Source organism: Fusarium vanettenii (assembly GCF_000151355.1).
Source record: "Fusarium vanettenii 77-13-4 chromosome 4 genomic scaffold NECHAsca_3_chr4_2_0, whole genome shotgun sequence".
NCBI lineage: Eukaryota > Fungi > Ascomycota > Sordariomycetes > Hypocreales > Nectriaceae > Fusarium > Fusarium vanettenii.
Window position 1 is genome coordinate 158,063 of NW_003315879.1, and position 22,129 is coordinate 180,191.

The 22,129-nt window shown below is 52.3% G+C and overlaps 6 protein-coding genes across 6 annotated transcripts; 1 reads left to right on the top strand and 5 right to left on the bottom strand.

Annotated features, from left to right (window-relative positions):
• Window positions 1-1,113: 1,113 nt before the first annotated feature.
• NECHADRAFT_59766 (uncharacterized protein) lies at window positions 1,114-2,763 on the bottom strand. Its single transcript, XM_003051908.1, has 4 exons — window positions 2,331-2,763; window positions 2,150-2,245; window positions 1,868-2,061; window positions 1,114-1,807 (listed from the first exon to the last, which is right to left on the bottom strand). The coding sequence occupies exons 1-4, from the start codon at window positions 2,404-2,406 to the stop codon at window positions 1,439-1,441; spliced, it is 735 nt and encodes a 244-aa protein (XP_003051954.1). The 5' UTR covers window positions 2,407-2,763; the 3' UTR covers window positions 1,114-1,438.
• Window positions 2,764-3,315: 552 nt separating this feature from the next.
• Window positions 3,316-6,290, bottom strand: NECHADRAFT_103976 (uncharacterized protein; the record flags this gene model as incomplete). Its single annotated transcript, XM_003051909.1, has 4 exons — window positions 3,316-3,772; window positions 3,821-3,947; window positions 4,002-5,724; window positions 5,895-6,290. 4 exons carry the CDS (start codon window positions 6,288-6,290, stop codon window positions 3,676-3,678), a joined length of 2,343 nt encoding a protein of 780 aa, XP_003051955.1. The 3' UTR covers window positions 3,316-3,675.
• A 4,105-nt stretch (window positions 6,291-10,395) lies between these two features.
• Window positions 10,396-11,558, top strand: NECHADRAFT_38036 (uncharacterized protein; the record flags this gene model as incomplete). The annotated part of the gene is made up of 2 exons (XM_003051457.1): window positions 10,396-10,467; window positions 10,569-11,558. The coding sequence occupies 2 exons, from the start codon at window positions 10,396-10,398 to the stop codon at window positions 11,556-11,558; spliced, it is 1,062 nt and encodes a 353-aa protein (XP_003051503.1).
• Window positions 11,559-13,996: 2,438 nt separating this feature from the next.
• On the bottom strand, window positions 13,997-14,791 carry NECHADRAFT_18070 (uncharacterized protein; the record flags this gene model as incomplete). The annotated part of the gene is made up of 1 exon (XM_003051910.1): window positions 13,997-14,791. A coding segment is annotated over one exon (795 nt), but the record flags the coding sequence as incomplete, so codon positions are not given.
• A 938-nt stretch (window positions 14,792-15,729) lies between these two features.
• NECHADRAFT_78650 (uncharacterized protein) lies at window positions 15,730-16,485 on the bottom strand (the record flags this gene model as incomplete). Its single annotated transcript, XM_003051911.1, has 2 exons — window positions 15,730-16,153; window positions 16,220-16,485. The coding sequence occupies 2 exons, from the start codon at window positions 16,483-16,485 to the stop codon at window positions 15,730-15,732; spliced, it is 690 nt and encodes a 229-aa protein (XP_003051957.1).
• A 716-nt stretch (window positions 16,486-17,201) lies between these two features.
• NECHADRAFT_78651 (uncharacterized protein) lies at window positions 17,202-19,938 on the bottom strand (the record flags this gene model as incomplete). Its single annotated transcript, XM_003051912.1, has 3 exons — window positions 17,202-17,224; window positions 17,440-17,465; window positions 17,912-19,938. The coding sequence occupies 3 exons, from the start codon at window positions 19,936-19,938 to the stop codon at window positions 17,202-17,204; spliced, it is 2,076 nt and encodes a 691-aa protein (XP_003051958.1).
• Window positions 19,939-22,129: the final 2,191 nt, after the last annotated feature.

Sequence of the window (22,129 nt, forward strand, 5' to 3'; positions counted from 1 at the left end):
GCTTACTTAGCCCCGAGGCGCATCGAAATCTCGAGTGTGGAATTCCTGCTACTGCTTCCTGCTGCAAAGATGCGCCATCATGCTGCGCGCTCATGCTCGCGCTGCAGCTGCTCCCGGCGGTTGTGAGGGTACTACCGCTGCACAATTCTCGCATCTGGTTGGCTCGTCCCTCAATGGCTTGTTGGTGATGAGTGAAAAGGTGTGTGGTGATGGTGGAGGAGGACAAGAAGGCGCGGGCGGCTGCGACCAACAATCGTTGAGATCGCCTACAGCCACAAACGGGAAGGAAGGTCCGACGATACTCCCTTCCCGATCCTCAAACAACAACAATTCACAGCATCACCACCTCTTCTCAGATATTCCCCCCAATAAAGGCTCCATTGGCCGACATTTACGATTACTACCTCATTTCCCGCTCATAATAAGCGTAAGCATCGCTCCTCAAGGCCCCCCAGTCTGTCAACCCCACATCCACCCTCACACAGCCGCACGCCAACCCTCGCACACCATCCCATCTCCAACACAGCCTCATCCTCTATCAGTCACTACCCATGACCCGGTCTGCGGAAGGACCATTACGGAAGGGAGGAGTCAAAAAAATCCCTAGCTCCAAGCTCTGGCACACATTCAAGACGGATCTGACGAATGGTCTCTGCACCTCATGCCGCGTGTTTCAGACGTAGGCTTCACGCCAGAGATGTTGTTGGCTTGTTGCATATTGGAAACCAATCAGGCTCTCATATTTAATTCTCTCAGCTCCCCGGGTGAGACTCACAAAATAGGAAACAACAAACTCTGTGTTATGCCATGAGTGTGTCGTAAGACGTAGATCTCAGACTCCCATCATCTCTCATCTTGCACCATCACCAGGTACCGGCAACTTGGAGCAAGGCCTCCTGTCAGATGACCAAGAACAGCAATATTCTTCTTCTCCGGGTCCAGACGACTCACCTGCATGAGGCTGTCATCTTCAAGTCTGCTTGGCAACGCCAGCAGCTCTTCAGCTTGCTGACATACATATATCCCTGTTTCTACAGTAGAGCTGTAATTTCGCAATCTTGGCACAGACAGAACAATAAAAGCCACATGTCGCATTGAACAAGACGATAGCCACAGATCAAGGAATGTATGGGTATCTTTAACTACCTTTGTTCAATGAGAAGCGTTAGTCATGCCCTGTCCAAGTATATCGCTCAGTCTCATGAGATATCATGTTTGTTCCCCCTTGTTTCCTCCGCTTTTCTGTTTTTATCCTTTCCGTATCCGATTTGCCTCTGTTTCTCCCTAATCATGGACCATAGTCATGATAGGATTCCCAAAGCCAGAAATGAAAATGTTCACCCCGTTGCTCCACCCATTCCCACCCTTCCCGCTTATTCCTATCTCGTAATGATGTCATCGCTGTTATCCCGTGTTGAACGGTCTCTTTGACCATCCTTTAGGGCTTGGGTATGCGGATCGTCTTGCTGGTCATGAGGCAGCCATGGATCATGAACAGAATGACGGCAGGATGGAACTCAAGAGCAGAGCCCTGGAACCAGGTGCCGAAAGGCAGGTTGTCATGGATCCAGCCCTGCGAGAGCCAGTACCCCATGATGGCATCCATGCCAAGCGAGGTAGGGATGGGGGTTCCCTCAAAATATTGGCTCTTGCCCGAGGCGTCCTTGGGCAGGACAGCGACGGTCACGTTGAAGCGCGCAAGACGGGTGAGACCGCACAGAACGAAAAAGGTGAGGCCGACCGTGTCGGCAACAGTACGGAAGCCAAGAGTAAAGGCCACCATAGCTGGGGCGACACCGAAGGAGATCTAACCAAGAGCGTCGCGTCAGAACTTGACGTCACGAGTCACACAAGGAGGCAGACATACCAAATCAGCGAGAGAGTCCAACTCCTGGCCCATCAAGCTGCTCTTCTTCCTCCAGCGAGCCACCTTTCCATCGAGAAAGTCAAAGAACAGGCCGAACGGAAGGAAGGCGAGCGCAAGCCAGATGCTGTCGTGTACGTTGGGGTCACCGAGGCAGTATCGTAGCGACGTGAAGATGGACATGACACCGCAGCCACCTATAAATCGCTCAGTTAGCTATATGCTTCCCCGCCCAGAATATCTGGGAATATCAATTGTGCCGTGTAGCATCGAGGGAGCGCATACCGTTCAGAAGGGTGATCAAGTCGGCAAGGTGCATGGCGCGCACAAGGGAGAAGTGTCCAACATCGGCAGACAGAAGCATCTTTTGCTTGTCCATTGCTATAGATTAAGGCATTGTCAGCTTCGCGAAGCTCATTATTCACTCCTTTGCCTTCGCACGAGACCATGGCAGACTGGAACTCACCTGGGTTGGAGGACTGGATGTCCTTGGGGATGTTTCCGTTCGAGTTCGACGCCATCGTGCTGCTCCGCCTAGACATTCTGCGGCGACCTATGGCCACAGCTGTAGATGGGAGCGGGGTTTTGAGAAGTAGAGTAGAACCGACGGTTCGGGGTGAGAACTGTCGAGATGTCGAGTTCTTGGCGTCGAGTATGGCAATGCAATCGCAACTGAGGTCAAGCTCTGTCTCGAAAGCAGCGGTGTCAACGGGAAAAGAAAAAAAGCAAAGAGGTTTCCAGAGCAATCGAAAGTAATGTCGGTATGGATACGGCCGCGTAATGCAATAGTCTGGTAATTTCTGTGGCGTTGGGAGGCTGTGGTAGAGAGAGGGAAGAAAAAAAAAAAAGAGGCTTTCCCAACGGGGATACGAGAACGGATGGAGATGGTTGACGTTGAGGAGGCCTTCTGGTCGCGGTTGCCGTTGCGGGTTTGCTACTCGGCACAGCCAACTTCTTTCCTTGCTTGGGTGGGGATGCCGTCATCAATGTGGGCGCTACTCCCAGTTCTGCTTAGTGTCCCAATGCCCTTTTCACGTGATTCCGCAGCTTGGACGGCTCAACGTTTTGGAGCTGGTCATCCCCGGCTGCAAGTCATCGGCCACAGTCGTCACATGCATCGACAAAGGCGGCAATTCAGCGTCACATTTGCGTCTCCATCGGGGCGTGCGTATCTTGGCATGGGTGTTTTGAGGGGAACTTTGGCCTTTAAAGGGCCCTTACCGACACTTGATAACGGGAGTTGATCAGATGTAAAGCTCATGCTCACACTCGCACAGACGTTTGGTCTCACCGTAAAGTCGATGTGTTGCTGCAGTATCTTGTTGTGGCTACAGCAAGTCAGTGATGCAAATAGCATCTCCACAAGCATCGCGGCATGTAAGTTCACCATCATTACAACAGGAATATAAACAAAATAGAGCTGCTTTAATCGCAAACACAACAATTCATTTCATATGTATGAATTCAGGATGACCTCCCTGGTATAATGTGTGCCCATCCCTCCATACCTGGTTATGTATATCCTACCGTGGCGTGTGCCGCCTCGTGAGAGGCAATAGACAAGATGCGTACTCCAAACTCCGGGTCAAGACCAATGCCCTCCCTAGTGCCTGCGGCGTGTTTTTAGTCGCCGAAAAATGAATATACGTGTGTCGGCACCCAAGCATGGACCAGCCCAAAGGCCATGGCCGCCAAGTTCTTCATCATGCTACTCAAGTCAACGCCCAATTAGTGCCTTTCCATCGGCTTTCGGGCTCTTCTCCATGTTGTTCCGTGTGTGATTTTACAAAAGAGAGCGTTTGATGCTTCGTTCATCGTGTGATAAGAACCGAGAAACCATCAAGCCACTGGCCACATGAGCCTGAAACGCCGCAGATGGTGTATCCTCGAGGGGGTATCAAAGTGTGTCTGCATCATGTGTTAGCCTGGAAAGACCAATGGCAGCAGGGCACTTACGAATCTCCGCCATTTGCATTGCCATACACGGGCGACTTCCGGCCCAGACTTGTCAGAATTTGGATGCCGTCAATCCAGAAGCCGGACCGCACGACGAAACCGCTAATGTACTCGCCACGGCGGACATCTAAGGGATACGGTTAGTTCGTTTCGAATAATGCCATGCAAAAGGGGGTCTTACCGAATTCAAAAACATCACCTCCCTTCTTACCACCCTTCTTTCCAAACACCTGAGTCGACTCATCATCATAGACAAACTCCATCCCATCTAGCGCCATTCCGTGGTAGACAATCACCCGCGAAAGGATACGATCCTGCTTCACAGCACTGGTGAAGATGGCCTCAGTAGGCTGACTTCCATCCATCTTTGAGGATCCGAGCTTCTTGCTTCGGAATGCAGTCTTTCCATTCGACAGCTTGACGGACGATTCTTTTGACGCAAACGCCTTAAAGTCATCAATATCCAACGACCCGCCTCCGTACGATTTGATCGAGATTCTGAAGCGGCCCTTTCTCTTATTCTCGGGCATTCTTGCACGAAGCTCCTGTTCGCTCAGTGTCACCTGTCGCGAAGGTGCTCCTTGGTCGGCCGGATACTCGATCCAGGAGTGGCAGACGTCGTCGCCTTCAGCAAAGATCTCTACAAAGTAGATTCCGGTAGCCGCCATGACAAGAACGTTGCCATTTTCGACTGGGAATGCCTGGACGCTACCGTCGGGGTTCATCGGGGCATCGTTCGGAAGACGGAAAGCTGGATGAGCCCGGAAGCGCAGGCAATCGAGGCGGTGCCACCCACACTCGTCAGCTTGCATTGCCAGGCCCCCCTTGGACTTGGTTCTGGTACAGTAGGCTTCGCGGGCAACAAAGGTGCGGTTGAGAACAACGTAATCTCGTAACATGACACCACTCTCTTGGTGGGGGCACCCAAAGAGATGACCCGTCTCATGGAGATGCGCACCGATTCCAATGTTGGCAGCCTCCCAGGAGCTGCCGGCCTCGTTGCAGTCGTTGGCCACATGGTTGGTGTCGGTGGGTGTGCAGTCAGTGAAGGCTGGAACAACCTCCTCGAAACTTGTGGGATAGCTCTGCAGACAGTGAGACCCAAAAATTGCCAGTTGTAGATCGCCATCTCCGCCTCCGAGGGCGGCATGGCCCGTCACGGTTTTTGCGTCTTTGTCCCAGTGTGCGTCCAGAAGTAGGGCTGAAACATAGAGCTTTTGGCCTGGGAGCGGGTTGAAGTGCTTCTTTACGGCCTCCGAGGCGATTCCAAACAGCGCGTCCTTCTGGGTAGCCTTTTCGTTCTGCTGGGCCTTGTTGAGATCTCTGAGCTCGGCAACAGTCTTGTCGCATCGGATAACATGAACTCTCGCCTCGGATCGCATAACACCATTCTCCCGGTCTCGATAGTTGGCGGTGCCTGTCGTCCACTCTTCATCGAACCGGAAAGCTCGTCGCCCAAGCTTATTCCGCCACATCTGCTCAGACGTGAATGCCTGCCACAGATACGCCGCCATCCTGAACTTCTTGATAGCCGTTTCCAGCCCATTGCCTTCCCTCTCAGCGCGAGCGGGCGAAGCGTCAAAGGTTCCCGGGGAGTCCTTGGCGAGCACAATGGCAAGTTGCAATGGCGGAGAGTTAGTTGTCGGGAGCATGTGGACGGTCACGTATGAGGCGTGGATCGGGTTGGAGCTGTTGCTGTTTGCGAGCTTGGGGCTTGAGAACTCGAATCGTAGTTTGTTTGCGCCTGGTTGGAGGTAGACCAGAGCCTTGAAATGTGAGCTGCAGACGGGCCAGCTGATGGCGGGGAAATTGTCGTCGAGACGGCAGACATTGAGGGTTCCGTCGAGCGCATGATGGGCAGGATCGCCAATGGTGCCGTATACTAGAAGACATTTTTGGTAAACCTGTGTCGAATTAGCAGCTGTCAACAATGACTTGCAGCGAGGCTTCTTGGAGGTCTTGGCAGCATCATCCTTGTACTACTTGGACCCCTGAAGCTATGGCTTGCGCCTCTGAGCGCACGGAGAAGCCAATTGGACACGAGGACGAGAATGAAAGATGGTCAAAGACATACCCATGCGTTTTCAGCAATGTTGGTCAACCTCGGAGCATACGGCGACACTGGCAAGTTCTGTTTTCCGTTGACAGGCGCACCGAGCCCGGACATGCCCGAGACGCTGCCGCGGTTCGAATGCGCCGACAGGGGAGGTCGCGGTGGGACAATTTGCATGCTTTGGCTCTGGGTGATCTGGGACTTTCGGCGCTGGACCACCTGCTGCTGCTGCTGATCTTTGACTTGCAGGTGCAGAGCGGGATCTGACTGGTGGTCTAGAGAGGGCGGCGTGAGGGAACCGCTCGAAGGTGACGTTCCCTGGCTCCCAGCGCCATCGCTTGACGTATCCGTAGAACGATCGGTGCGGAAACTGGCCCTTGAGCGGCGGCGTAGATTGCTGAGGAAAGACGGAGCCATGGTCGCCGGCGACTTGGACCTATCCTCAGCGAGGCAGGAATTCGATGGCCTTCGAGGTGAGGATTCGGTATGATGATGAAACCAAGTCGAGCCGAGTAATCGAGGGAGGACAAAAGACGGAGAAACGAGGGAATGAAGGTTGTATTACCGAGACCTAGTGGTAGGTGGAAGACGACGGACGGAAGTAGGAGCTCGTATTGTAGGTTGTAGTCCGGCTTAGATGAACGAACGGGGGGGTGTGTGGTTGACACAGACGCAAGTGGAGTGAGGTCTCGCGGGGGGTGCGTGGGATAGAAGCTGTCGTCGAATGTTGACGGTCGGAGGTTGTTGCTCCTGCCAATTCTAGGATATGACAAGAAAGGGACCAAAAAAATAAAAAAGGAAAGACCCAAAAGATGGAGGAAGGGGAATTAAAAAGGGACTCGAGAGGAGAAGAGATTTATTAAACAAAATCCACTCTTCGCTCTGCCTTGGAAAGATAACCCTCACTCAACCTACCTAACCTGTCTCCCCGACCACCCCCTGGATGGATATCCTGGATCGATATGGAGAAATAATGTGATGACGGATGACGGATGGCGGGTGAAGGGCCGGACGACACGACAGCACGGCGACGGGACCAGGCTAAATCGCCGAGAGTGCGTTGGAGCTTCGCCCGGGGGGTCCGCTGGGAAGAGGTGGGTTGCAGGGCCGCGGTGCCTGCTAATGTTAGGTGCAGCGCTGCGAGCAATGATGGGTGGTGGATGGATGGAACAGTAGCAGGGGAGGCTCAAGCAAAGTTGGAGATTGTGGAGGCTTCTTCGGTGGAGGCCGCTTGGGGCAGGAGGATGGAGGATGGAGGGGTGGTGGCCGCGTGGAGGGGGACAGGTATGGATTGGATGTTTACGTCCGTACGAGATAAATAGAGGGAGAGAGAGAAGAGATGTCAGGAACAGGTGAAACGGATCATCAAGAACTGGGACACGGCTACTCGAATAACTCACCAGCTGGCACGGCACTGACAAGATACGCCGACAGCGACTGACACTGGCACTGATAGCTAATCCTTGCTCGGGCAGACATTCATGGAGCAACTCCTACAGGAGGGATCACGATCAAGCCAGGCTGGAACCAGGCACACGATGCGCTACAGTGGACAACGGGTGGAGCTCGATAGTCGACCCGGCCGCACGCATCCAGCGGGAGAAGAAGGTCTAGAGTGATCCCGGAGAGTCCACCAAAAGACTACTACTGTCGCATCTTGAAAGTCGTCGCCCGCCGCCAGCTGGTCTGGTATGCGACCGCCATGGTCCATGACGTCGCCCTCCGTCTCCTCCCAGGCGGGAATAGCCCGCGCCGGCGCCGACGTCCATCCAACAAGATTCCGTGTTTTTTTATCTGAGAGGTCCGAGAATGGCGGTCGGCATGTCCATGAGATGGGATTTACCGAGAGTGTTGGTTAGATGATGTCTTCTCGAAGCACCTTGTCTTTTCCCGTTTCATATTTCCCTGTTCTTGATGGATCAAGACTCCATCTTGTAGATGAAGGGGGAATTCATGGTGACACCAATCAGATATCAACAACTTCCTTGTTTCTATATTTGCGCGCGCAACATGCAGACAACGCAGACACGTTCCCGACCCAACCCACATCCCGATTTGCCAGGGGCAGATCGTCAAGGTGCGACAGCAAGCGCCCATCCCAACCTTGCTTCCGCATCCATTGGGAGATGGGGATTTTCCCAGCGGCATGTCCGCTGTATCGTAAATAGTTACCGAGTTAAGCATGTTGGCTTGGGTGTGGATAAATGATGACGGACTGACGACGATCAGGGCTCGTGTTTGGTGGGAATAACGTGGGATGTTTAAGGTCTTGGGATTTGCCAGACGCCTGGGTCAGGTTTTGAAACAAGACGATTTGACTTGTCTCACTCCGAGACTCACTCTCTGGTTGCTTGGTGAACTCCAAGTCGTTGTTTGAGACTTATCTTGTCCTCCATCCTGAGGAGCAACGGCGATGCAACTACGGAGTACCACGACAAGGGTGTAGCTTTGAGAGACGTCATACATCTTTGGAGACAGCTAAACTGCCAGCTCAGCAGTGCTTTTAAAATCAGGCCAGGATTGACCATCATCGACGTCAACTCCGTCTCCGATCAAGTTGAGCTACCGCATCCGTTTCTCGTGGTGTTGGAAAGTCACGTTTCGGTTCCCCCTTGAAGTCTGTTTTCTCAATTGTGCGAATCATCTTCCAATTGAAATGAGTGAAAGTGTGATTTTAGGTTTTTTGGCTCAGGGCTTGTGATGCTCTGGAAACTCTCAGGGTCTTTGTAGCAATTGATTGTGTCTGGATCTTCACCGCCGACTCTCCCCTTTAGCAGTTCGCAATCACGATATTATCTAGCCTCACTCACTCAGAGAACAAGTTATGAAACAGACAGATCCTGGGCAATTTAGTACTGATAAAGTGCCGAGAGCTATTGTCCAGGTAATTTACAGGCACGACAAGGTCCAGACCTTGGTCACGGCCACCTTGTCTCTTTTGGGGTAGCTCGTCGCGATAGTGCAACTCTGCCCTGATTGACGAGAGAGCTGCCGGGGGAAGCTATTGTTTCTGCATTCATGGATCAATTGAGCTCGATCCTGAGTCCAAGAGAGAGGGGAGCCGAGATGGTTGTCAAGTATCAATCTCCCTTGGCGAACTGGTGGAGAACAATAAGGAGACGAGTTTATTCAGCTCTACACAATGAACCAGTGATGGTGCATTTTTACCAACTTCAGCCAGCCAGCTGAAGCGTCAGCACCGAGTTTGGTCAACCCTTGAACAGCTGTAGGCCAATCAAACTCAACGCTGACCAAGGTGGTATCAATTGTCATTGTCATTGTCAAAGCCCTGAAAGCATCCACCAACACTTTTCTCCCCCAAGTCTCAGATGCAAGAATAAGGCTCTGTCGGGCCACAGTTTAGGTGGCCTCAAGAAAGGAGGAGGTTCTGCAGTTCGTCCACAGCCCACGACGACCTATCAAACGAGCAGAGATGTGCTCAGTGTGAAGCACCTGGGAACCTCAGAGCCCTATGACAAAACGCCAGCTGGGGCTGCTGCTGGCCCGGCAGCGGCGGCCCTGTTAAGCGATTGGACTGGATTTGGTTGCTGTGCAAAGTGCGTGCATAAGTACTGTTTTTTTTTAGGCATGGGCCTCTTTTAATTAAAAGTCTCCCAGGGCAGATCGGGAGCCTACAGCGCCTAGCAGGCCAACGGTGTTGAGTGTCGTTTCCAGAGGAATGAGGAATGGATACCGTGAATTTTTTTGGTGCCCCAGTGACGAGCGAGTGAATGGAGACAGACACAGAGTAGCCAGTTGAATGGCCGGATCTGACTGACATCGATACTATCGTGATGGGTTTTTCTTCTTTCCAGTTGTCGAGTAAATCCATAGTTCATCGTTGAGTGAGGGAGGTTCCCCTTTCTCAACCAACACCTCAAGTTTATTTACACGTGGACGTTGTCCAATGAGTCCAATCTCTGCTCATATCTTATTCGGCTCTATGCATTCTCCCGTCCCTGTCGGTTCCCGAGATCAAGATTCCAGCTCAACTCACTAACAGCAAACGAACGAACAAAGAAACGAACAGTCTCCTCTCGTCCATCCCCCCCTGCAACTGGTTACCCGGCCGCGGCGGCACGAGCCCCTCTTCCTCTCTCACCCAATCCATTGTGAGCTTACAGGGCAGGGTGCCTACGGCTGCAGCCCACCTCTGGTCACTTTAGCGGGCTTGCACAGCTGTACTCGACCTTCAGGTTAGGTTCCCCTGCCGTCTCCTTGAACTTGGATTCTTTCACGCACCCTCCATCTCCATCTCAACCTTTTGAACGCTCCATACCACCACCAGAACTTGGGCCTCAACTTTCCTTCACTCATTCACCACCAACATCGACTGCGCATTCACTCTCGGAAACTGACCAGCAAGAAGAACAAATTTTTTCATTATATATAACTCAAGATCGGAATTTAAATCGAAACAACGCCAGCAATTTTTTGGAGGATCAGAGAGAGGTGCAGTGCAGATTTCAAACGGCGGTTGCCCCTAGCAGCAAGAGTGCAAAGAGCAGTGCGAGCGTCCGCCATGTCGTCGCCTTGGAAGAAGCAGCCTGAAGATGTTGTCGACTGTGTGCTCAAGCGTGCAGAAGTGAGCAAGGTGAGTTTTTTCTTTCATTTCGCATCTTGCGCAGACGCAATCAGTCATACTGTTGCCATGAAGTGAGTCGCTGGACTGACACTCTCTTCCCCCACTTCTAGATCGCACGCCGACTCCAGAACCGACTCGCCCTCGCCCAGTTCAAGACCAAGCATGGCTGGGAGGACCTCACCCTCGACTCCATCGAGCCCAAAGTCGAGGAGGAGATGCGACGGAAGCGACTCGCCGAGCCTGGTGACCTTCTCTCCGACTCATCCTCCAGCGCATCCGACCTCCCGTATCCCTCCCGAGCCCTCATGAGCTCCCCCCTCAAGGCGCCCCTGTTTTCGGATGCAGTAGGCTCCAGCAACGGCAGCACCGGACACCGCAAGCGCACATACTATGCCACCTTTGCCGACGTCTCTTCGAGCCCGAGCAAGCGATTCCGGGCCTCTCCAACCGCTCACAAGTCGTTTGGCGCTCACGCCTCGTGGAAGAACTCGCACCAGCTGGCCCATTCTTCTCCCATCAAGCCTCGCCGGCAGCAGCACTTTACCACGTCGGCTGGTCCAGACGTCTCCTTTTTCCAGCAGCGTCTCATGAGCCGTGAGCTGACATCACCCAACTTTGCTGCCCCCTCCGATGACGATGACGACCTCCTGCCGGTTCACTCGTTCAACCATGCCAGCATCCGGTCCTCTCCTCCTCGCACGCCACCCATGAGGTCCCGAACCCTCGGCAGCAGACGGGCCAAGGGCAACGGCAACGCCGGGACAGGCGCCAACGGTGGCAAGACGGGCGAGGAGGGCGCAGATCTACTTCTCTACCTGGCAGCCTCGCCATCACCAGCCGTAAAGACGTCCACCAGGACAAGGATGGATCCTCCTTCGACTCCCCCGCAGAAGAACAGTAAGATGGATCTGCCCTCGTCGATGATGATGACGCCCGGTGGGGGTAACCTGTTCCCAACCACCCCGAGCCAAGCGTTTGACTTTGCCGACTTTGTCAACATCACACCCAGTCCAGCACAAAAGCCCTGGAAGACGCCCGTCACCCTCACGGCGACTAGGACACCCGTCAGCGTGACCCAAAGGCGATTGACGTTTGACTAGTCACCAATCGGCAACCCCTTTGACGACGTCTTGCCCTTTGAGAGCTTGGAGGGTCTGGACGTCGACATCGACATCTGATTTCCCTCTCGTACATGATACCATGACGGCACATATTACAGCAGCACGCGCGCACGCACATTTTTCCTTTTTTAACTATTGTCTGGATTGTTTTACTACTGGCAGTTGAGGTGTACAAGGTTCTGTAACTATTTCTTTTTCTTTTCCCTCTGCGACGGCGTTATAGACTCAAACGGCATGAAAGATGGTCAGGTGGCCCCCGGCCCATTTTCGAGGCCAAGAGGTTGGTTTCTTTGTTTCACCCTCGATCGAGATGTTGATGGAGGGACTACGTGACAGGCTCAAGCCTGTAATTTTACTACACAAAGATGAAATTCGGTTCTGGTTGTGGTTGGTTCGGGAGAGTAAAAAAAGGCCCAAGGCAGATTAGATGGTAACTCGGACGGCTCATGGACAATGTGACTACTACTTTTTATTACTTGTTCACTTTTTTCATTCGACCAAAAATGAAGAACATGTTGATACTTTTTTCAGTACAGTCTGTGTAATACGTATACTCGTGCAATTGACCACCTCGTGAAACGACGCGCATCACACAATGGAACTCACCCTGTGAAAGGGGGCCACGCATGAAGTTGACGGGACCAGTCCGCGTCAGGGACGGGTTATGCGCGCGTGCGACGAGCAATTTACGCGCGCAGGTCGCAGCTGCTCCAGCGCGTAGAACGCGATTTTCTCGCGCCAGAGGGAGGGACGGGAAGACCCTGCAGGCCATTTAAAACGTCCAATCAGGTTGAGGAGAGTGTAGGCCAATGGCATGATGTCATGGTCGTGTCAGGCCACTCTGGGGATGGCATCGTGTTAGATGGTTGGACGAATTACAACAAAGGCAAGGTGGTCACTCAAGGAACCAAGTTGGAAAATCCGGTGGTTTTCTAAAGTTCAATGGCAACGCTTTCAAGCCCTTTGGGTTCAAAGCGGAACTACAGGCCGCAGATGGTGCCCGCGCTACATGATCGAGTGGTATCCCTCGCCCTACCCTTTTGTCACAGATGGTGCTCGATTATGTGGGTTGCTGGTATGACCACATCTGTTGTAACCCAATGCCTTGAGGACTTATTGCTCAGGCAGGATCAGGTGCTAAGTGAGGTATCTCTAAAAGAATGGCATCTAGCTGATTGAGGCCTCCACTGTGACCGCCGTAGAGGTTTATGCCGACCTAAGGGATGCCTTGGGAAATAGACGAATTTGGAGTTTTGATTCTGGCAGTTCTTGCTTGATATTGAACCGATTTGTCAACGCCATGGTAACTCTTTCCGAGAACCTCTCCCACCATAACCTAAGTCTCGCGATCCAAACGATCCGTCAATTCTCCAAACAGAAATATACATATTATACACCGTTTGTTCTAGGAACGTGCTCGGCGTCATCGCTACCTGGGCTTGTAGACCAGGTCTTTCGGGAAAGCCCATAGCGTCACGAATCCAGATCTTGTCGATTGGTTCTGGTGGATGGTTATGCGAAGAGTTGAAGCGAACCATGTCTTCAAAGATATCGGCCGACTCGTAATTTTCCTCCTGCATAAACTCTCGATGAGGGATGACTTGATGCCACGCCAGTAGTCGACACCAGGGATCAAACTTGGGAGGTGCCTCGGAACTCGTGTTCTTGGCTGAAAATCCGTATGCGACGAAGAATCTGTGGCTGGAGCCGTCACCAATCGCAAGAAGCCCACGCATGCCTTCCCGTAGGTCCCGTTGATCGCGGATCAAGAATGTCACGTCCTGGATGTGGCCTTCTGGTGTTCGTTCCAGGTCTGGAAGCCGTATCTGGATCGCATATGTCATGTCGTCGTGTCCTCCTATAGTTGGGTTGATCTTTATGGCGGGTGTCCGTATTAATTGTGCTTGCGAGGGGGCTTGTAAAAACAGATCGATATTCGTCATCTTGATGCTGTTTGGATTGAACCATACTTTCAGTCCCCCTTCGGAAATTTCGACATGTTCATTGCCGCCCAGCGGCGTGACCGGAGATATTCTGATCGAAGTCTTGTCATGCATCAGTGCCCTCATGAAGGCTGGCTGGGCGTCTTCTGTGGAGCTCAGCCTGCTTAGGAGGATCGCGGGCCGGGACAAGTAGTCGTCCGAATAGACACAGCCTAGGATTCCTAGCCACTGCTGCACCTGACCGCTGTGTTCGTATTGACACCAGCAAGGACACACATGCAAGTCGATGTTTAGACAGTGGTTCGTGAGCGTCATGGACAGGTATTTCGTTGATGCACCTGGACCTTCCAGATCAGCACCAAACATGAATGCACATGGCTGAGATGGAAACAGATGGCCGAATGCGTCGGCCATGTTATCCAGGTCTTTCTCTCCGATGTGATCATCCAAGTTGACGCAAAGTTTGTGTTCGCCAGCGAGGATAGATTGATCGTTGGAATTTCGGATAATCTCTTGCTGAAGGCGCCGAAATGCCTTTGTTCCCTCGCCGTATAGAAGGGGCATATTCACGTTGAATAACCCCAGGAGGGCATATGCTTGGTCTTCCACACGTTTCGTAACTCGTCTGCTTGCCCATGACATGCGCGTGGCCACGTTGAATGACGAAAGTAGCCGACGAAACGCCCGGGAACCGTTGTCCCTTACGCATGGACACCCCTCTTCGTAGACCTCGTCTTCTTCGTGGCCTCTGCAATGTCGATGGTGTTGTCCTCGCCCAAGGACTCGTCGATCAATCGCTGTTATGTCGACGATAGAGTCGAGCAGGGATAGGCGGTCCCCGATCTTTTCCCACTGACGGTCAAAGAAATGGACTTGCTGGGGGGCGATAAGTTCTTGTAGTGTCCATCCTCGAGTAAACCATTCACTTTCGTTGAAATCCTTCCTGGGAACATCAAACAAGTATGCATAACATACTTGAGAATCATGGTACCAATTAAACATGGAGTTAATGGCCTCGGAAAGTTCAGCGCTGCTGCTTTTGTCTATACAGCAGGTGTCGATCCAGATGTACCCGAAACCATCCCTCTTAGCCCGACGACAGGCTTTCTTGACCTTCTTAGCACCTCTCTTTTGAGGCCACTCCTTGGTCTGGACATCTTCAAATAGGATCTCCTCGGCTTCCCATCTGTGAGATAGTATGGCGTACATGGGTGTTTCGTCTTCCACAAAGTATTCAAGTTTTAGTGAAGTTGTATTCAAAAGACGCATGATGGTGAGATGGAGACTGTGGCAATCATGAAAGTGTTGTGGAGGTTGCCCAATGCAAAGAAGTTCAAACGATAACGACGGTTGAAGGAAAAGAGTTGGATTTGTACGAGATGAGAATATTTCAAGCCACCATAAGCGCCGACTGATGCAGAGCTACGTGGCAGTGCCAGGCTCTGAATCCGGGCGCAGCTGAATATCGACTTCCTTCATGTCCTTCTTGCCTCAACAAACCGACAGCCTGATTTGGTCATGGCATACTCGTCCTGATTCGTTCCGATCAAGCGCCGAGGCAACTACCCCGCCCGCAAGGCAGAAATGCTGCAATATGGCCGTCTTCCCTTGATCATACAGTTTGGGAGGCAAGGCTGTGTTCTATCGGTCATCTTCACTTGCTCCGAGCCTGACGAGGCATTCCGACTCGACACTACGGGCCGCCTGTCGACATCTATCCTCTGAGAAGAAGGGTGACCAATAGCAAAGCGAACCAGAGCACTCTAATAAGACCCATGTTTGTACTAAGAATGGGGGGTGGGAAAGGTAATGATCGGGTTGGTGCAAACAAAGGTTGGAGAAGGGTTTAGATCACTCGTAGGCTGTGGGATAAGCACAAGATGTAATGAGACTTGAATAAAGTTGCCATTTCTGTCAAGGAGCGCTCACACTATCCGATTTGCAATGCCCGGTAGACAATGAATAGATGCATGTCAAAATGACGGCTTGCCTAGGTGCTTCTGAGCACATAGGTTTCCCATCTGATCCTAGACCACATTAGATAATTCACTTCTTCGTCCCTTCAAACGCGCGTATAGTATAGGTAAATCCGTAGCCTTTGCGAGTTTCCTAGGGCCAAAGGTCCTCGGTTTGTAGACCATATGATGGCAATGGCATTGTGCGTCTATGCCAGCGAATTATTAGTCTGCTCAATGTTAGTCCCTATCTCAATCCTCGTCTTGGAGGTAAGCATTACCAAACCCCTCGCCCCATCCCAGTCCCCATCCAACATTATGCTCAAGAAGAACCTCGATAAAGTCCAGATTCCTCTCACGGAGCTCATTCTCAATCATGACCATGACTTCCTCCCATCGCGACTCGTCAGAGTCGTACGAGAGAAAGATGTAGATGGTTATGGGGTTCTCCTCCATCCTATCTGAAAATCCAAGTCTGAACAGACCAATGCTTACCCACTTGCGGCGGGTTACCTCGCACGAGTTGAGCTTCTCCATGACCATGTTTCTGACAGAATCCCACACTCCTCCAGCTAGCCGTGGTTCACCGGTGACGGGGCCTAGGTTCTTGAGTTGGAAACGCTCTGGTGCTATCATCTCGACGTGCAGGTCAATCCCGTCACGGCCTTGAATGACGCTATCTACATGAGTTTTGATGTCCTCGACGGCACGTGGCTACAACTCAGCACTGTCCTTCTTCTACGGCGTAGTGATGTACAGCGTGGCGATGGGTTCCCTCTGATAAGGGCGCATTTGGCGGTGCAGGAGGTCCACCTTTGTATCGTCCCCTTCCACGATACCGTAGTGCTCCAGTACTTGTTTGGCTTTGTTAATGAACGACTCTTTATTAGCTTGGAGGATATCGCGTAGGGGGTAATGAGCAGACTCCAACTCTAGATGGCGGAGAACAGGAGACGCGGCTCGGTATCTGGAGGTGTAGACTGGCGGTCGCTGTGGTTGGGACCCCATGATGAACAAGGAGAGCTATGGTCTTTAGTCTCTTTTGCTGAAAGAAAACAGGCACCTGGCTTACACTGGTTCTTTGCCTTTGTAGAATCAGTAGTTGAAGGCTCAACATAGGGGGGTGAGTCTTTGAAGCAGACACAGATGGTGATAAATCTGATGGAACAGAAAGGGACTTATTATAGGCATCCTTCTTCGGTACATGTTGCTTCTCCAATGGCTGTCCGTAACTCTATTCTCACGCTGAAGTGGTGTTTTAACCTTTCTCCCAGAGTGTTCTTCGGCCATGAGTCAATCGGCAAGTTCTTGATGTATTTTCATATGGATTGTCAGTAGTTCCCCTCAGAGATCGTTTTACTTTGTGTGATGCCTCCTTACCGAAAGTAACGGGTAACCCGTCGCAAAGGAGAGCCAAGAGTGGTGGACATGACGAACGGTTTCAACTACTGGGGTAGAAACAAACTTCCGGTGAGAGTCAGAGGGACAGTCGACGACGTAAAGGTGAGTCAAGGATAATTAAAGTCAAAGAACTGGGGGCCGTTGGCAACTTTGTTTGCCATTGTCTAAGCATTTGGCGAGAATCCTCTTCATTCCATGACAAGAAACCTGTCCACTTTATGATTAGACTTTCTCAATTCTAACTTGACTCTCCATTTATGACTTGGCAATAACGACTATAGGTATTGATGGTTCTCACCCCTGGATTCGACTGGTCTAGATTCTTAAGACACTTGGTTAAGAATCCCTATAGATGGAGCAATTATGATAACCCATGTTGATGTTATTGTCTTCCCCTCCCCATGGTTGTTTATTGCCGGATAGGACATATCTCAGGAGAAGGCCACGTACCCGTCTTCGCTATCCTGTCCATGTGTCGACCAGTGAGAGATGGAATCACGACTTAGACAAACATCCATAGATGAATACAAGAGCTGGCTTCCTATGATTGGAACAGCTTACCTGGAAACAATACGACACTGTCAGATCTTGATCAATACCAAGCCAATCAATTTGAAACACTTAAATCACCAAAGTATGCACAGACCCAGTTCGGGGCAAAACATCTGCATTAATACGCTCTATCATTAAATTCTCGACGGGGCATAGCAATGCACAAAGTTCTTCTAATGGACTTCGTCACTTCCTTCCATAGCAACATGTACAAAGAAATGTAAATGCGCCTTGGTCTATACAAAAAAGAAAACATAGTTCTGTGGTATCGTAAGCACAAACGCTGACATCCAATGCCATGCCAAATATCAACCCTGTTTTGGTATCCATCTAAATAGGTATCTTCCTCAACTTTTTCTTTTCTATGCAGCGGGCGAGTGACACCCTCCCAGAACCGTCACGCTTATCCCCACGTCGAGACAACAACGAAATGAAAACTCGCCCCGCATCGTGTGATTTGGTATGCTCAGCCAACGCTTACATTGCCTGGCCCACGCTTTGACGGCCCAGGACGCTGTCGCTCTCGCTTCGAGAGTGTCGGTAGGGCGGGTAGCCTGCTCCGCTATATCTCGAGTCGGTAGGCGGAACGGGCCACTCGTCGAGCATGCTCACTCCGCTGGTATATCGCGAGGTAAAGCTCTCGGCACGAGAGTGTGTTGTAGCCCGTTTTTGCGTGCCGTAGAAGGAGCTGGCAGCTGTGTACCTCGGCGGCATGGGGTGAATGTTGCTGACGCTGGGGACATGTCGTCCATCAAGCTCCAAGTCGAAGGGGTTGGAGTGGATGTTGTCGCGCCCCTCGCGGGCCGTGGGAAGTTGAAGGTTGGGCGATCCATTCGGCCCAGGAGGTGTAAGGTTGCGCGCCATCGAAGGGCCCCTGGATTTCCGCACATCCGACACATAGTTGGCCGGTGGTAGGTGGGTAGGAGCAAGAGGCGCAACCGAGTTCGAATCCGAGAATGGATCATCCGGGCGAGGTGGTCGTTGAGGTGGCGAACGTCCAGGAGCCAAAGGAGAGGGCATCAGAGAGTCTCGAGTAGAGGCAAAGGGGTTGGCTGGAGGCACGGCAGCCATGGTGTGGGCATCCGAAAAGGGGTTCGGGCTCGGCGTTCGTGTCATCCCACGCTCCTTCTCTGAGATCTCCTGGGCCTCAAGGTTCTCGGCGCTAGACTCCAGGATAAGTCGCGACCACCATCCTTGCTGGCCCTGGGACGAATCTCCTCGGCTGCTGGGGTAGGGTCCCACGGATGCGCTTCGGCTGTGGGACGGGTTAGAGTCGAGGAACTGCGAGTTTCCTCGGTTCATGTTGACACCAGGAGAGCCGTTCACTGAGAGTCTGATTTTATGTCCAAACTTCTTTGCGTTGGCCGTCACAGCGGCCGCAAGCTTGGTGGATCGAGGGGTAGGACCCAAGGAGTTGTTGTCAATCTCGTACTTCTCACTACCCATGCCACCAGGCGCACCTGGAGGGATGCCGAGGGGAGTCAAAAGTGTGCTCCTGCGGCGCCTCGTTGTACGTCGTCGCAAGAACCAGAAGAGGAACACCAGCATGGACAATCCCATCACAGATCCGACAACACTGCCCACAACGACGGGCGTCGCAGCAGTGTCATTGGACTCCTTGCTGATAATGCCAGCACCGTCGGTCTCTGAGGCTTGGTCATTGCCAGCCGTCGCGTCGAGTCCAATGGTTGTAATGAGACCACCAGGCAGAGTTGCCGTAGTGTACGATGGTCGGGGGTCAGTGATGCCCGTCTCGCTGTCATCAGGGGTAACCCCATCAGAAGATTGAGTCGATCCGGGAGCAGAGGCGGCAGTCGTAGTCCCCGATCTAGTCTGAAGAGTTGTGGATCGGCCAGGAGGGCCCGTGAAAGTGAAAGTCAACGACGCGGTGTCGAAGAGGAGAACCTCGGATGAGGTAGAGTCCTGCCCGCTCACCAGCCGAGCCTCTTCCGGTGTCTCGGTGGGTGCCGCTTCGGAAGTCACTTCAGGGATCGGTTCAGAAGCTTGTTCAGAAGTTGGCTCAGAGGTCGGCTCAGCAGTGGGTTCAGCAGAAGCCTCCTCAGTAGTTGCGGTCTCAATAGGGGCCGCTGTCTCGTGTGCGTCACTCGTCCCGGGCAAATCTCCTTCAACCGCAGTAGTGGGAACCGGCACACTCTCCTGACTCTCGGAGAGGATCAACGATGGGTTGATGGCGAAGAGAGGGGTATCCTGCGCGGGATCGTAAGTGGAGGATGTGGCGTTGAGTATCGCTGTTGAAGCAAAGGGCAGGGTGGCGCTCGGGTCGGCCGTGGCGCTCGTCGATGCATTAATTGGAACATGGTAAGTCACCTGTACGGTTGTTGTCTTTGGGACAACAACGGTCAGGGACTCCATGACGGTCTCAGTGATGACCACCGGGGCTCTTTCGACAAGTGAAGCGGTTTCGGTAACGTCGATATGTTGTGGTATGCCGGCATACTGCCTTCCCAGGATGAAGTTCAACACAGTCCCAGCCCGGAGGCCTAACATTATCGACCAGAAAGAATATTCGCGATGCCAGTCGCGGATTGTGAGAAAGTGCCAGAAGCCTAGTCTAGCACGAAACGAAGTTGGACAGTTGCAGGATGAGCAGAAATTGACATAGGGCCTCGATGGCCACCTCGCTCTTTAGATCTTCATATAGGTGGATGATCCTGTCACCTGTCGAGTTTCGATGCGAATGAGAATAGGTATGATGACGGCTCGACGAGAGAGTGAAAGAGCCGTAACAAGGAAAGACTTGGTTGAGTGAGAGACAGCAAGAGAAATTGTAGAGAGAAAACGCAAAACAAAGATACAAGGAGAGACAGAGACAGAGACACGGAGAAGAAACACAAACAGAGGGAGAGACAGACAAAGAGAGAGAATGAGAGAGTGAAACGTCGCTGAGGTTGACTTGAGGGGGGGATGGCACCCTAAACAACGAGCAACGCAACCCAAAGGGGGGGCTATGCCATTCCAGCGTTTTACCTGACTCCAAGTAGAACGAGAGGCGGCATCGGGCGACAAGCCGGACGGGAGCTACCACAGAAAAGCTCTCCGGGTGGCGTGGAGCAGGGGTCGACAAGCAAGGGGAGCTTTGGTGAGAGGCAAGGGGTAGTTCCCTGTCCTGCGACAGATCTGAAGCACGATGCCGTCCCCACGTTGTCGCCCATGCTTGGTTGGGACTAGTAGCCGAGGGGCCATGCCTCGAAGAGCTAGGTTAGCGATCCCAGACTCCTGGGACGGGAAGCCAGAACGTGGTCATGTTTGTCACGGAGGAGGCGAGGCGAAGCTGTAGCTGCTGCTGCTGAGGGGAAACATGTATGACGACCATGTCGATATCTGCGACGGTGGACGATATCAGAGTCCGCTCTCTGTCGGATCGAATCTCTCTGTCTCTCGTTTCTTCTTTCTAAGCGCCACAGCTGAATATGTACGCATGGTCTCGGTGATGCGACCGGGAACGGTTACGGTCATGATGGTTGGCCCCTTATACGCCCAAAGTTGTTGATGGAAAAAAGAGAGAATCAAGACCCGACCAGAACCTGAGGGAGAGACCCAGCGCCTACCGTAGCGCAGGCACCTGGAGGGTGGGGCAACCGTTATTGGTGCCTTCTCTGTTTGTGCCTGCCTTTTCCTTCTTGGGAGGCGCTGCCGTCAGCCACCTGAGACGACTGACACGCTCTAGCTGCGCGCTCACGGTAGGAACGAGGTACGTACCTGCCAGGCTGGGGATGGAGGCTTATTAACCCTTGGGCTTAATGGTTGGTGGTCCTGAGAAACACCAAAGATAGACCCGCTAGAACGACAGACGGAAAAATATCCCACGAAACAAAACACGTACCTTCTTTTCTCCCGCGGCACTAGAACAGAGGGATGACGGGCAGTTCAGTTCAGGTGGAAAAAATCCTCGTCTTCCATTTCGCTTGTCGCGTACCTGCATATCGTACCTGAAAAACACTCCTCTTTGGGACCTTGGCCGGCATTAGCATCAACAACATAAACAGTTGTGCTTCTTTATCGTCTTTCAAGACATTCACTTACTTCCGTCCTTGCCCGAAATTACTCGTGATTCATCTTGATGTACCAAGAAATCCTCCTCTTGGACCATATCGGCTCAGCCTATTATGAACAGCCATCAAGATCCTCACTTCTGCCTCACTCCCGCCAGATTGATTAACCTTCACAAGACTTCGCCCATTTTGCATTGAATCCTTATGCCACTGCCCCTCCCCTCTCCATCATGCTCCTCCCTGCATCCTGGCTCACATCAGTTCATCCGCTCGAGCGTCCCCCTCAGGCTTCACCCTTGTTCCAAGCCTGGTCCCCCTGCCATCACGGTCCACATGTCGCCACAACTCACCAGCTAAACTTAAATCTCTTGTTAACTATGGCCATCCTGCGTACGATTAACGAAACACAAAATTCTGGTCTTCTCGCCTCGGTCTTAACTCCACGTGATGAGGCATGGGAGCGCATGAATTCGAGATGGCACTGAAACTGACTTGGCAAACGCAATTGGTGTTGTAGGGTGGGCCAAGCCCATGTCAGCCAAGTTGACGAATTATCCAACACCTGTGACAAGTTTCTCTAAAACATGTTGTTTGAGTACGTCATCAGTGTTTCCATCTCATAGAGGATGGCGTAAGATGAGTGATTTAACATTTGGGGTGAGCACTTTGGCCCCGTTTCCCGAAGT